The 13,229-nt window shown below is 33.6% G+C and overlaps 1 protein-coding gene across 3 annotated transcripts in view; it reads left to right on the forward strand.

Annotated features, from left to right (window-relative positions):
- Positions 1-13,229, forward strand: part of ANKRD26 (ankyrin repeat domain containing 26) — a 100,462-nt gene that overhangs the window by 43,096 nt on the left and 44,137 nt on the right. For 2 of the 3 annotated variants that reach the window (XM_063098792.1, XM_063098794.1), the window contains exons 17-20: positions 1,251-1,420; positions 3,362-3,532; positions 5,077-5,110; positions 5,400-5,541. In XM_063098792.1, the coding sequence (XP_062954862.1) occupies positions 1,251-1,420; positions 3,362-3,532; positions 5,077-5,110; positions 5,400-5,541 (517 nt within the window). The remainder of the gene's footprint in view (positions 1-1,250; positions 1,421-3,361; positions 3,533-5,076; positions 5,111-5,399; positions 5,542-13,229) is intronic. The other variant, XM_063098793.1, reaches the window with a different exon arrangement.

Below are 13,229 nucleotides of genomic sequence, written 5' to 3' on the forward strand. Positions count from 1 at the left end.
ACATTATGTTGTTTAAGAAAGCATGGTAAGTTTTATATGTATGATAAGTTTTGGTATTAATATATAAGTAGCATAACTCAGCCAAAAATTCAGTATTTGAATCCAAAGTAAAAAGCTGAGATATGAGGTACATTGACTTTTAAAGATAAAAATCTAGAGATAGTCTGTTAAAACTGAAAGTAGTAAGGCCTCCCACAGCCCACTAAGGCTTTAAATTACTTTGCCAAAGTCACACTTTTAATTTCCTACTAATTTGATGAATTTATCTGGTAATTTATTTTATTCAGCATGAGAAAATTGTATCATCACTTTTGGTGTCATAAAAGGATAGATAATGTCACTTTAGGAGCTTTGCACCTATCATGTAACCTTATTGGTTTTACTGTCATTATCAATAGATAATAGGGCTAAAGTAGATAATTACTTTTTTTTTTTTTTTGTCGTTTTTTCGTGACTGGCACTCAGCCAGTGAGTGCACTGGTCATTCTTATATAGGATCCGAACCCTCAGCGGGAGCGTCGCCGCGCTCCCAGTGCAGCACTCTACCGAGTGCGCCACGGGCTCGGCCCAAGTAGATAATTACTTATGCTGTACATCCTCCAGCTATAAAATTTTATGATTATTCATGTGAAATTTGGGAAGCATCTCATTTTCCAGAATTCTACACAAGCAACTCAGCAATTTCACACTGCTCCTGTGTTGCGACAAACTTTAGGTCATATAGTTCAGTGAACGCCTTCACTTTTTTGCTATCCCAGGATCCAAACGTAAATAGAATTCTAAGCGGCAATAGGGGAAAGGATATCTTAGTGCAGAAAGGGGAAAACTTCCTTCCTGTTCCTGAATCCCCACAATGTCATCTGTAAATCTGACTGTGTAATGTAAAATCCAGGTGGTAAAGAAGAAAAGGACACATTTCATGTCTTTGTCTTTTTATTTCTCTGTTTCTGCCAGTCAAACGGGGTGAAAATATTAGATAGGAAAGAGTGGAAGGGTATAAAAGCACAAAATTAAAAAGGGCTCTTTTTGAAATTTTGGAAAATTCTGTTTCTTTCATTCAAGAAGAAATGAAGCAAAATTTACAAAAATTTCAATGACCTGTAATGATAAAGTAAGCACGAAAATATTTTTATTTACTAAATTCATGACAGTTAAACTAAGAATCAAGTGATATAATCAAGACAACAAAAAACTTCTTTTTATTGAATAAAGTAATAGCAATTATCCTTAGTAACAAACTTTCATTAAAGGTTGATGAAGAAAGGAAGAAACACAAAAGTAATGAAATGGAAGTATCAGAAAACCTATATGATGGTGCTACTGATGACGACGACAATGATGATGGATTAATTCAACAAGGAAAGAATGGAAAAACTAATAACCAGCAATGTCCTTTTAAAGAGAATGAAGAGTATGATAGGTAAGCCTATAGCAACATTTAACAGTAGATAATTGTTATTGTTTCATAAAACTAATTCTAAACTGAGCTAATATCATTAACAAATGTTATGCTTTTACTAGGGATATTCAGCTTTGCCTGTTAATCAGAAAATGCAAATTAACAATGCGATAACATTTTTTGCCATTCATAGTGATAAAGGTTTTATTAAAAAAACAATATCCAGGGTGGCAAATGTGAGGAAAACAGTATTCTCATACATGGTTAGTAGATGAAATTGTTAAATCCTTTTTGATTTAGTAGCATGTATCGCAATTTCAAATACAATATGTCATTCCTTTAACGTAACAGCTTCACTTCCTGGACTAGATCCTACAGGAAAACATGACTTGTGTAAGCACATATTCACACACGCATGTTAAGGACATTTATTATATATTATGTGTAGCAAACTATAGGTCAATATATATAATATATAACGTGAAGGATATATAATATATGTATGTTAGGGCTATTTATTATAGCATTGTCATATCAAAAAGTTGGTGATAGTCTAAATATCCATCATAAGGAAATAGTTAAATTGTCATACCTATAAAATAATGTAGTATGCAGCCATTTAAAAAAATGTTAGATCTATAGTGTTCTTCTTATTTCACAAAGTATATTTAAAGCATTTCATTTGATGACGCATCTTAAGCAGATTTTGTTAGACATTGATTAGTTGGTGAGTGACGCCAACAGTCATTGACTGATTGAATAGATTTAAAACTTCTGGGTGGCTACTTGTTACCATGGCTACAGGTCAGTCCTTTTCTAAGTTTGAGGCAACTTTAAGGAGATGTGTGTATATGTATATATATATATATATTCTAGAAATGTAGACTCACTTTTGAAGTTTAGATTGAGAGGGATTGTTTAATAATTGCTTTCAGGAAGATCTCCCTTTATTTTAGGTGCTCAGTCTTAACTAGAATAGTTATATACATAACTTTTTTGGTAAATAATTGTTAGTTTTGCTTTTGTTTTTGTACTTTTAGGAGCTCATACTCAAATCCTAATATCATAATCTCCGGTGGGAAATTTCTGTTTCTTTGTAAATTTATGTGTTTATTTGATAGTGATATCTTATATATGTGTTTACTCCATAAAAAAGGAATTACAATTTTCTCTTGGTAATTCCAGCCTTTTATATTAGGATTAGATACTAGATTAAAAGTGTATGAAAGTTATCAAATCATTTTATTTTCAAACAAAATCATAATTAATCAGAACATTGCTATTTTTGAACTATATATAATGACAGATTGGTATTTTGAAAGTAAGGCTTTTTACCCCCTAGGACACTTCCCTTGGTTTCTTCTTTGTTGTGGTATGTGCCTCATGCTATTTTAAAAACTTCATTTAAATTAAACATTATTATATTTAAAAATAAAACCAAAAATACAGCACAGATGTAATTATTACTCCCAGGACCTAGAGTCATTTCTTACAGGCAGCGAGGTTCAGTCTTTTAGTGTAGCATGAAAGTTTAATATAGCATTTATCTCTCATTACTTGCTTCCATTTATTTTACACTTTTCAAGTTCCTAGGAAACATCTAGACTCCATGTGCCTAGTCTTTATGCTCACATTCTATTCTCTAAGTAGAATGCTTTTCTCCCACTTTTTTGCCTGTTGAAATATTCTTGTATTTTACCTCTACTATAAAGCTTTCCTTGTGCTCAGATATAACTTTTCAAATATCAACTAATATATCACATTGTATCGTAATTGTATATTTGCCTACTTTTTGAAGCAGAAACTGTACATATCTTCATAGGTAGTTAGTAATTCATAACTGTTTTTTGAATTGATAAATGAATTAAGAAGGAGAAGAGTTGGAATTTTACAAATAAAAGTTTTTATTCTTTGTCAGTGGAATTATTAGAAAACATTGACCTCTTTATGGCTTGTTTAAAGTAGCAGTCCTGCCTTGAGTATGATGGAAGTAACAAAAAATGAAAATGAAAAATGGACCTCAAAAGAGTCTGTGATTGCACCAATGTTTGGGAAGGCCAATTCGCTAACTGGTGGTCCACTCCAAGTGAATGATGACAGCAGTTTAGGTAAAATAGATCACGATGAAGGAAGGTAAAATCTATAAATTATTTATTTTTCTGTGAAGGAACGTTAGCAGTGATTACTTTTTCTGAGAATAAAGCAGGAAAATATAGTGTACAGGCCAAAGTAAGAGAATACTCAACTATGTCAATGCTGCTGAATGCTTGATTAAGATGAGGACAAGTGACTTCAAGAAGGAGCAGTTTCTTTTTTTTTTTTTTGTCTTGTTCGTGACCGGCAAGGGGATTGCAACCCTTGGCTTGGTGTCATCCGCACCGTGAGCGCACCGGCCAGTCTTATATAGGATCCGAACCCGCGGTGGGAGTGTTGCTGCGCTCTCAGCGCCGCACTCTCCTGAGTGCGCCACGGGGGTCGGCCCAAGAAGGAGCAGTTTCAATAAATGGTTGCCATGGACACTTGACTGTACTGGATAAGTGTAGACAGCTCTTGAGGGAATTTTTACTGGGAAAGGCAGTAGAGAAGTGAGTGATAACTGAAGAAGAGTATGGGATTCAAGGGAGTTTTCTTTCTACTTTAGTTATAAATAGAAGCTTTCAGAGTTTATTTGTATGCTGTTGGAAGTGATCCAGTAGAGAAAGATATGTCTATTAAATTTAATTTTGTTTGCATTTCCAAGCAATAGAAAACTTGATACATTTTCTTTTAAAGATTTATAGTAAACAAATTGTCCTTAGAACTTCTATTCATGTATAGTTTTATGGTAAGAGGTTGTTCATTCAGAATTGGTTCAGAAATGAAATATTCTAGTGTAATTGAACATGTACATGGTGACCTAAAAGTTAAACTATTCTATATAGATTTTTAAAAATTATATCATAATAAACATAAAACACCTAGGCCATGCTTAATAGAATTTAACCATTTCTTGATGATTCTATGTAATTACAGAGCCTTTGACATTATAATAAATAGCTGTGATTTTGTAAGGTATTCTAAATTATCAGGTGTATTAACTCAGTAGTAGTTTAGATTCTGGGGAAATGGGAGGCTTTTATTTATGTGTAATAGAAAGGTAAACTATTGACCATCACAGATTATTACTTTGAATTGTAAAGTTCTAAAATACAGAACTCATGTTTTCTTGTCATTTCTTTCATGTCATTGACATGTATTATGTGCTCAATAGTTTTTGTTGAATGCATGAATAAACAGTTGAATAGATGAATTCCTTAAGTAATATGTTCCAAGTAAGTTTTAGTGCCTGTAATAGCTTATTTTTATTGAAAATGACAATAACTTAAAAAACCTGGTATATTTCTTTTCATCAAATAACATGTTTTTCCTTTTGTTGTAACAAGTAATACTATGTTTTTCCTTTTGCTTTGACTATCAGAAAGCTTGATCTAAATTTCATTCTTTGTTACGATATTAGTAGTAGTATATTTTATTTGTTTCGTAATGTTACTCCTTCTGTTTATAGTTTAATCCCCCTTGTAGAAAATTATTGTATCTTAATTCCCTGTAAACTATGCATAGGAGAAATAAATAGTTTTAGATATTTTGAGTAGTTTACATATTTAATATTTGTCTGAAAGGAATCATTTATTTTTTAGGCCTGCAAAGGAAAGATCTAATGAAAAGAACAAGGTATTGTAAAAAATAAATTATTAAAAATACTATTGTGTTGAAAAAAGTACATTCTAAAAGGTAAAGTGAAAAAATAGAGAATGTTTTGTTATAAAGACATTACTTTGAAAAAGTGATTAAGAAAGAGTAGCCATTGATAAAGGTATCCTTTTGACAAAATTAGCTGTTTTAAGAAGTACTTGTGTTTGTGCTCATATAAAAAGCTGGATAATTACCCCTTCTGTACATTTAGTATATACTATAAATATTTTGAGGGCATTTTGAAGTAGTAGTATCATTTATTTTATAGGTCAGAAACCAAATAAATTCTATGGATGACCTCGATGACTTAACTCCTTCATCTGAAACAGCCTCGGAGCATTGTGAGTTGCCTGACTCTAATTCCAACAAGACTAAGTTGCTAATTGAACAACTTGGAATGGATTGTAAAGGTAGGACCATTGCATAAATATGAGGACTTGTAATGTATGCTGTGGTAATCTGTACACATAGTGCTTAGCACTGCACCACAGAGCACTGATGTGTTACAGTGCTGTTCATCTCAGAAATATGCTTTATATTAAAATAGAATGAGGACTATTGTATATTGTACACGTTTAGCCAAAGAGCTATGATCATTTCCACTGTACTTTTCTGTGTGAATGACACTTGCAGTCTTTTCGTGGACTCTGCTTCTCTTCTGTGCCTTTACCCCAGGTCAGATTACCTTTATCTCCCACCTGGAATACTGCAATAACCTTAAAAATAACTGTTTTCCCTGCTATGCCACCTCCCAAAACCAGGGTCTCCTCTGCAATCATAATTGTAAGTTCTTAAAAATTCAGATCTCATTATGTTACCCTCTTGTTTAAAACCAAGCTATCACTTCTTATTGCTGTAAGGTTAAAAATCTTCATCCTCTAGCTTTATCCTGCATAGTTTTATAAACTTCTCTTTCTCCTAGCCACTGTCTTTTGTTTGTTCCTGCAGTAGAGCTTTTTGTTTTCTGTAGTTTTAGTGAGATAAAACTGATGTTAAATAAACTGCACATATATGAAGTATACAATTTGATAAGTTTTGACACATATATACACATGAGAAACCATCACCGTTATGAAGATAGTTAACATATCACCCACAAAAGTTTCCTCATGTCCCTTGATATTCCCTTATTAAGAAACTGTGAAATTGTTTTCCAGAGTATTTGTTGCGTTTTCCATTCCCATCAGCAGTGTATGAAAGCTCCAATTGGTCTATCTTCACAAACACTTAGTATTGTTAGTTTTTAATTTTTTATTATTATTTTTTTAATTTTAGCCTTTCTAATGGGTGTGTATTGTGCATCTAATTATGGTTTTAATGTGCAGTACCCTAATGACTAATCATGTTGAGCATCTTTCCACATGCTTATTTGCCATCCGTATATCTTCTTTGGTGAACTGTCTCTTTAAATCTTTACCATTTTAAAAATTAGGTTGTTTTCTTATTTGTTGAGTTTAAAGAGTTCTGTATATATTCTGGATATCATTCCTTTATCAGCTGCATTTCTTGCAAGGATTTTTTCCAGTTTGTGGCTTGACTTTTCATTCTCTTAATTGTGTCTTTTGAAGAACTGAAGTTTATAATTTTGATGAAGTCCAATTTATCTGTTTGTTCAATTATGTATTTTGCTTTTTGTGTCATGTCTTAAGAAAGTTTTGCCTAGCACCAGGTAGCAAAGACTTTCTTTTATGCTTTCTTCTAGAAATTTTATAGTTTTAGGGCTTACATTTAGATCAATGATCAATTTTGAATTCATTTTAGTATATGGTGTGAGGCATGGATTCAAGCTTATTTTTGTATATATGAATATCCAGTTGTTCTAGCACCGTGTATTGAGAAGGCTTTCCTTTCTCCATTGTATTGGCATTGTGCCTGTGACAAATAAGTTGGCTGTCCACGTGTGGGTCTATTTCTGGACTCCTATTGTATTTCATTGATCTATTTGGCCTTCTTTTATACATTATCACACTTTTTGGATAACAATAGATTTACAATAATTTTTGAAATAAGCTCTCCAATTTTGTCCTTTTTTCAGGATTATTTTTAGTATTCTAGATCCTTTGCATTTTCTTCTGGATTTTAGAATCAGCTTGTTAACTAAAAAATAAATAAATAAATAAACAACCAACCAACCAACCAACCACCCAACAAAAACCCTCAAAAACCTGCTGGTCTGCTGGGAATTAGATTGGGATTGTGTTGAATCTATAGATTAAATTGGGGACAAAGGACATCTTTACAATAATGAATCTTTCCACAGCTGAACAAAGTATATCTCTGCATTTTATAAGCTGTATTTAATGTTCTCAGTAATATTTTGTCATTTTTAGTGTATAGGTCTTTCCATATTTTATTAGATTTGTCTGTATTTCATATTTCTTGATGAAGTTGTAAATTATATTTTTAAAATTTTAGTTTGTTTATTGTTAGTATATAGAAATACAGTTTATTTTGGTATATTAATTTTGTACTCTCCAACATTGTTAAACTCATTTATAAGTTCTAGTACCTTTTTTGGTAGAGTCCATCAGACTTTTTATATAGACCAAAAGTTGTCAAACCTTTTCTTTCTCAAATTACTATGTTACTAAAGGTAGTAAATATTGTAGACTTCTGGCAATCTGGTCTCTGTGGCACCTAATCAGCTCTGCCATTGTAGTATGAGAGCAGCCATAAAAAATATATAATTTAATGAACATAGCTGTGTTCCAATAAAACTTAATTGTGAATAAAGACAGTTTTACTTCTTCCTTCTAATCTGGATGACTTTTCTTTCTTTTTCTTGCCTGACAGCATGGCTAGAATCTTTAGTACAGTGCTGAATGAAAGCAGTGAAAGCGGATAGTCCTGTCTTGTTCTTGACCTTGTGGAGAAAGGATTCAGTTTCTATCCATTACATATGTTAGTTTTTCAGGTTTATTTTAGATGCTCTTTATCCTGTTGAAGGAGGTTTTTTTTGTTTCTTTTTTACTGAAACAATGGATTTTACATATTTGTGGGGTACAGAGTTGAAGATCTATAACTGTGTACAATGTGTGATGATCAAATCAGGATAATTAACATGTTCATCCTTACAATATGTAATCATTCTTTGTGTCCATTGACCAATTTCTTCCCAATCCCTGCCTTCTCCACCTTTCCCACCTCTAGTCACCACAGTTCTATTCTTTCTCTCTGAAAGTACAACGTATTACTGTGTATCTTTTCTTGTTTTGTCTTGTCTTTTGTTTTCATTCCTCCCACTTATATGTGAGTAAATGTGGTATTTCTCTTTCTGTGCATGAGTGTTTTTAAAAGATGTATTTTATTGTTATTTTCTTAAACATAATTTATTGTATGTATCTGTGGGGTAAAGCATCAGGTATCGATTCCTGCATGCAATATATGATGCTCAGATCAGGTTAATTAGTATATTCAACATGACATGATGTAATCAGTTTTTGTGGCCCTTTACTAATTTCTTATTAACCCTCCCTACCCCCTTCACTACCTCTGGTACCCTCAGTTCTGTTCTCTCCTTTTGAAAGTTCTATGAATTATTGTGATTGTTGTATCTTTCTTTCTTTTTTTAAGTATTTGGTTTTTTCTTTTTTTTAAAAATTAAAAAAAAGTTTTTTTTTAAAATTTTATTTTGTCGATATACATTGTGGCTGATTATTGTTCCCCATCACCAAAACCTCCCTCCTTCCCCCATCCCCCCTCCCCCCCCGCCCAACAATGTCCTTTCTGTTTGCTTGTCATATCAACTTCAAGTAATTGTGGTTGTTATATCTTCTCCCTCCCACCCCGGTTTTTTTTGTGTGTGTGTGTGTGTGAATTATATATTAATTTTTAGCTCCCACCAATAAGTGAGAACATGTGGTATTTCTCTTTCTGTGCCTGACTTGTTTCACTTAATATAATTCTCTCAAGGTCCATCCATGTTGTTGCAAATAGCAGTATTTCATTCGTTTTTATAGCTGAGTAGTATTCCATTGTGTAGATGTACCACATTTTCCGTATCCACTCATCTGATGATGGACATTTGGGCTGGTTCCAACTCTTGGCTATTGTAAAGAGTGCTGCGATGAACACTGGGGAACAGGTATACCTTCGACTTGATGATTTCCATTCCTCTGGGTATATTCCCAACAGTGGGATAGCTGGGTCGTACGGTAGATCTATCTGCAATTGTTTGAGGAACCTCCATACCATTTTCCATAGAGGCTGCACCATTTTGCAGTCCCACCAACAATGTATGAGAGTTCCTTTTTCTCCGCAACCTCGCCAGCATTTATCGTTCAGAGCCTTTTGGATTTTAGTCATCCTAACTGGGGTTAGATGGTATCTCAGTGTGGTTTTGATTTGCATTTCCCGGATGCTGAGTGATGTTGAGCATTTTTTCATATGTCTGTTGGCCATTTGTATATCTTCCTTAGAGAAATGCCTACTTAGCTCTTTTGCTCATTTTTTAATTGGGTTGTTTGTTTTTTTCTTGTAAAGTTGTTTGAGTTCCTTATATATTCTGGATATTAATCCTTTGTCAGATGTATATTTTGCAAATATTTTCTCCCACTCTGTTGGTTGTCTTTTAACTCTGTTAATTGTTTCTTTTGCTGTGCAGAAGCTTTTTAGTTTGATATAATCCCATTTGTTTATTTTTCCTTTGGTTTCCTGTGCTTTTGGGGTCGTATTCATGAAGTCTGTGTCTAGTCCTATTTCCTGAAGTGTTTCTCCTATGTTTTCTTTAAGAAGTTTTATTGTTTCAGGGTGTATATTTAAATCCTTAATCCATTTTGAGTTGATTTTAGTATACGGTGAGAGGTATGGATCTAGTTTCATTCTCCTGCATATGGATATCCAGTTATCCCAGCACCATTTGCTGAAGAGGCAGTCCCTTCCCCAGTGAATAGGCTTGGTGCCTTTGTCAAAGATCAGATGGCAGTAAGTGTGTGGTTTGAATTCTGGATTCTCTATGCTATTCCATTGATCAGTGTGTCTGTTTTTATGCCAGTACTATACTGTTTTAGTTATTATAGCTTTGTAGTATAGCTTAAAGTCAGGTAGTGTTATGCCTCCAGCTTTATTTTTTTTGCTCAGCATTGCTTTGGCTATACGTGGTCTTTTGTTATTCCATATAAATGTCTGGATAGTTCTTTCCCTTTCTGAGAAAAATGTCTTTGGAATTTGTATGAGTATTGCATTGAATTTGTATATCACTTTGGGTAGTATGGACATTTTCACTATGTTGATTCTTCCAATCCAAGAGCATGGGATATCTTTCCATCTTCTTGTATCCTCTCTAATTTCTTTCAGCAGTGGTTTGTAGTTCTCATTATAGAGATTTTTCACCTCCTTGGTTAACTCAATTCCTAAGTATTTTATTTTTTTGGTGGCTATTGTAAATGGGCAGGCTTTCTTGATTTCTCGTTCTGCATGTTCACTATTGGAGAAAAGAAATGCTACTGATTTTTGTGTGTTGATTTTGTATCCTGCTACTGTGCTGATTATCAATTCCAGCAGTTTTTTTTGTAGAGGTTTTAGGCTGTTCGATATATAGGATCATGTCATCTGCAAACAGGGACAGTTTGACTTCCTCTTTTCCAATGTGGATGCCCTTTATTTCCTTCTCTTCTCTGATTGCTCTGGCTAGTACTTCCAACACTATGTTGAATAGGAGTGGTGAGAGTGGGCATCCTTGTCTAGTTCCTGTTCTTAAAGGAAAAGCTTTCTGCTTTTCCCCATTCAGGATGATATTGGCAGTGGGTTTGGCATATATGGCTTTAATTATGTTGAGATACTTTCCCTCTATACCTAACTTATAGAGGGTCTTTGTCATGAATGAGTGCTGAACTTTATCAAATGCTTTTTCAGCATCTATAGAGATGATCATATGGTCCTTGTGTTTGACTTTATTAATATGGTGTATCACATTTATTGATTTGCGTATGTTGAACCAACCTTGCATCCCTGGGATGAATCCCACTTGATCATGGTGAATAATTTTACGTATGTGTTGCTGTATTCTGTTTGCTAGTATTTTAGTGAGGATTTTTGCATCTATATTCATCAAGGATATCGGCCTGTAGTTTTCTTTTTTGGTTATATCTTTACCTGGTTTTGGTATCAGGATGATGTTTGCTTCATAGAATGAATTTGGGAGATTTGCATCTGTTTCAATCTTTTGGAATAGTTTGTAAAGAATCAGTGCCAATTCCTCTTTGAATGTTTGGTAAAATTCTGCTGTGAATCCATCTGGTCCTGGGCTTTTCTTTGTTGGGAGCCTTCTGATAACAGCTTCAATCTCCTTTATTGTTATTGGTCTGTTCAAATTTTCTACGTCTTCACGGTTCAGTTTTGGGAGCTTGTGTGTGTCCAGAAATTTATCCATTTCCTCCAGATTTTCAAATTTGTTGGCGTATAGTTGTTTATAGTAGTCTTGAATTATTCCTTGTATTTCAGATGGATCAGTTGTAATATCGCCTTTTTCATTTCTAATTTTTGTTATTTGAGTCTTCTCTCTTCTTTTTTTGTTAGCCATGCTAATGGTTTGTCAATTTTATTTATCTTTTCAAAAAACCAACTTTTTGATTCATTGATCTTTGGAATTGTTTTTTTGGTTTCAATTTCATTCAGTTCTGCTCTGATCTTAATGATTTCTTTCTGTCTGCTAACTTTAGGTTTGGATTGTTCTTGTTTTTCTAGTTCTTTAAGGTGACGTGTTAGGTTGTTCACTTGCCATCTTTCCATTCTTCTGAGGTGAGCATTTAATGCAATAAATTTCCCCCTTAATACTGCTTTTGCAGTATCCCACAGGTTTTGGTATGATGTATCATTATTTTCATTAGTTTCAAGAAATTTTTTGATTTCCTGCTTGATTTCTTCTTGGACCCATATGTCATTAAGTAGAATGCTGTTTAATTTCCATGTGTTTATATAGTTTCCAGAGTTTTGTTTGTTATTAATTTCTAGTTTTAATCCATTGTGGTCTGAGAAAATACATGGGATAATTCCAATTTTTTTGAATTTATTGAGACTTGATTTGTGACCTAATATGTGATCTATCCTGGAGAATGATCCATGTGCTGATGAGAAGAATGAATATTCTGAGGTTGTTGGATGGAATGTTCTGTAGATATCTGCCAATTCCAATTGGTCTAGAGTATTGTTTAGATCTTGTGTTTCTCTACTGATTCTTTGCCTAGATGATCTGTCTAATATTGACAGTGGGGTATTCAGGTCCCCTGCTATTATGGTATTAGTGTCTATTTCCTTCTTTAGGTCTAATAGAGTTTGTTTTATAAATCTGGCTGCTCCAACATTGGGTGCGTACATGTTTATGATTGTTATGTCTTCTTGATGGATCAGTCCTTTTATCATTATGTAGTGTCCCTCATTGTCTCTTTTTATGGTTTTTAGTTTAAAGTCTATTTTGTCAGATATAAGAATAGCTACTCCAGCTCGTTTTTCTTTTCTGTTTGCATGGTAAATCTTTTTCCATCCTTTCACTCTTAGTCTATGTGAATCTTTATGGGTGAGGTGGGTCTCTTGTAGGCAGCATATAGTTGGGTACTCTTTTTTGATCCAGTCAGCCAGTCTGTGTCTTTTGATTGGGGAATTTAAGCCTTTTACATTAAGAGTTGTTATTGAAAGGTGTTGATTTATTCCTAGCATTTTATTAGTTGTTTGGTTGTCTTAGGTGTCTTTTGTTCCTTGCTTTCTGATTTACTGTTTGGTTTCTGTGTTTGTTGGTTCCTTAGGTTGTAGATAGTGTTTTTGTTTGTTTGTTTTCTCTTCATGAATGATATTTTTATTATACTAGTGGGTTTTGATTTTTCTTGGGATTTTATGGCAGTGGTAGTTATTTTTCAGGAACCAAGCCCAGTACTCCCTTGAGGATTTCTTGTAAGGGTGGTCGTGTGGTAGTGAACTCCCGCAGTTTTTGTTTGTCTGAGAAATATACTATTTGCCCTTCATTTCGGAAGGATAGCCTTGCAGGGTAGAGTATTCGTGGCTGGCAATCTTTGTCTTTTAGTATTTTGAATATATCTTCCCATTCCTTTCTAGCTTTTAGGGTTTGTGATGAAAAGTCTGATGTTAGCCTGATTGGGGCTCCCTT

Source organism: Cynocephalus volans, chromosome 6 (assembly GCF_027409185.1).
Source record: "Cynocephalus volans isolate mCynVol1 chromosome 6, mCynVol1.pri, whole genome shotgun sequence".
NCBI lineage: Eukaryota > Metazoa > Chordata > Mammalia > Dermoptera > Cynocephalidae > Cynocephalus > Cynocephalus volans.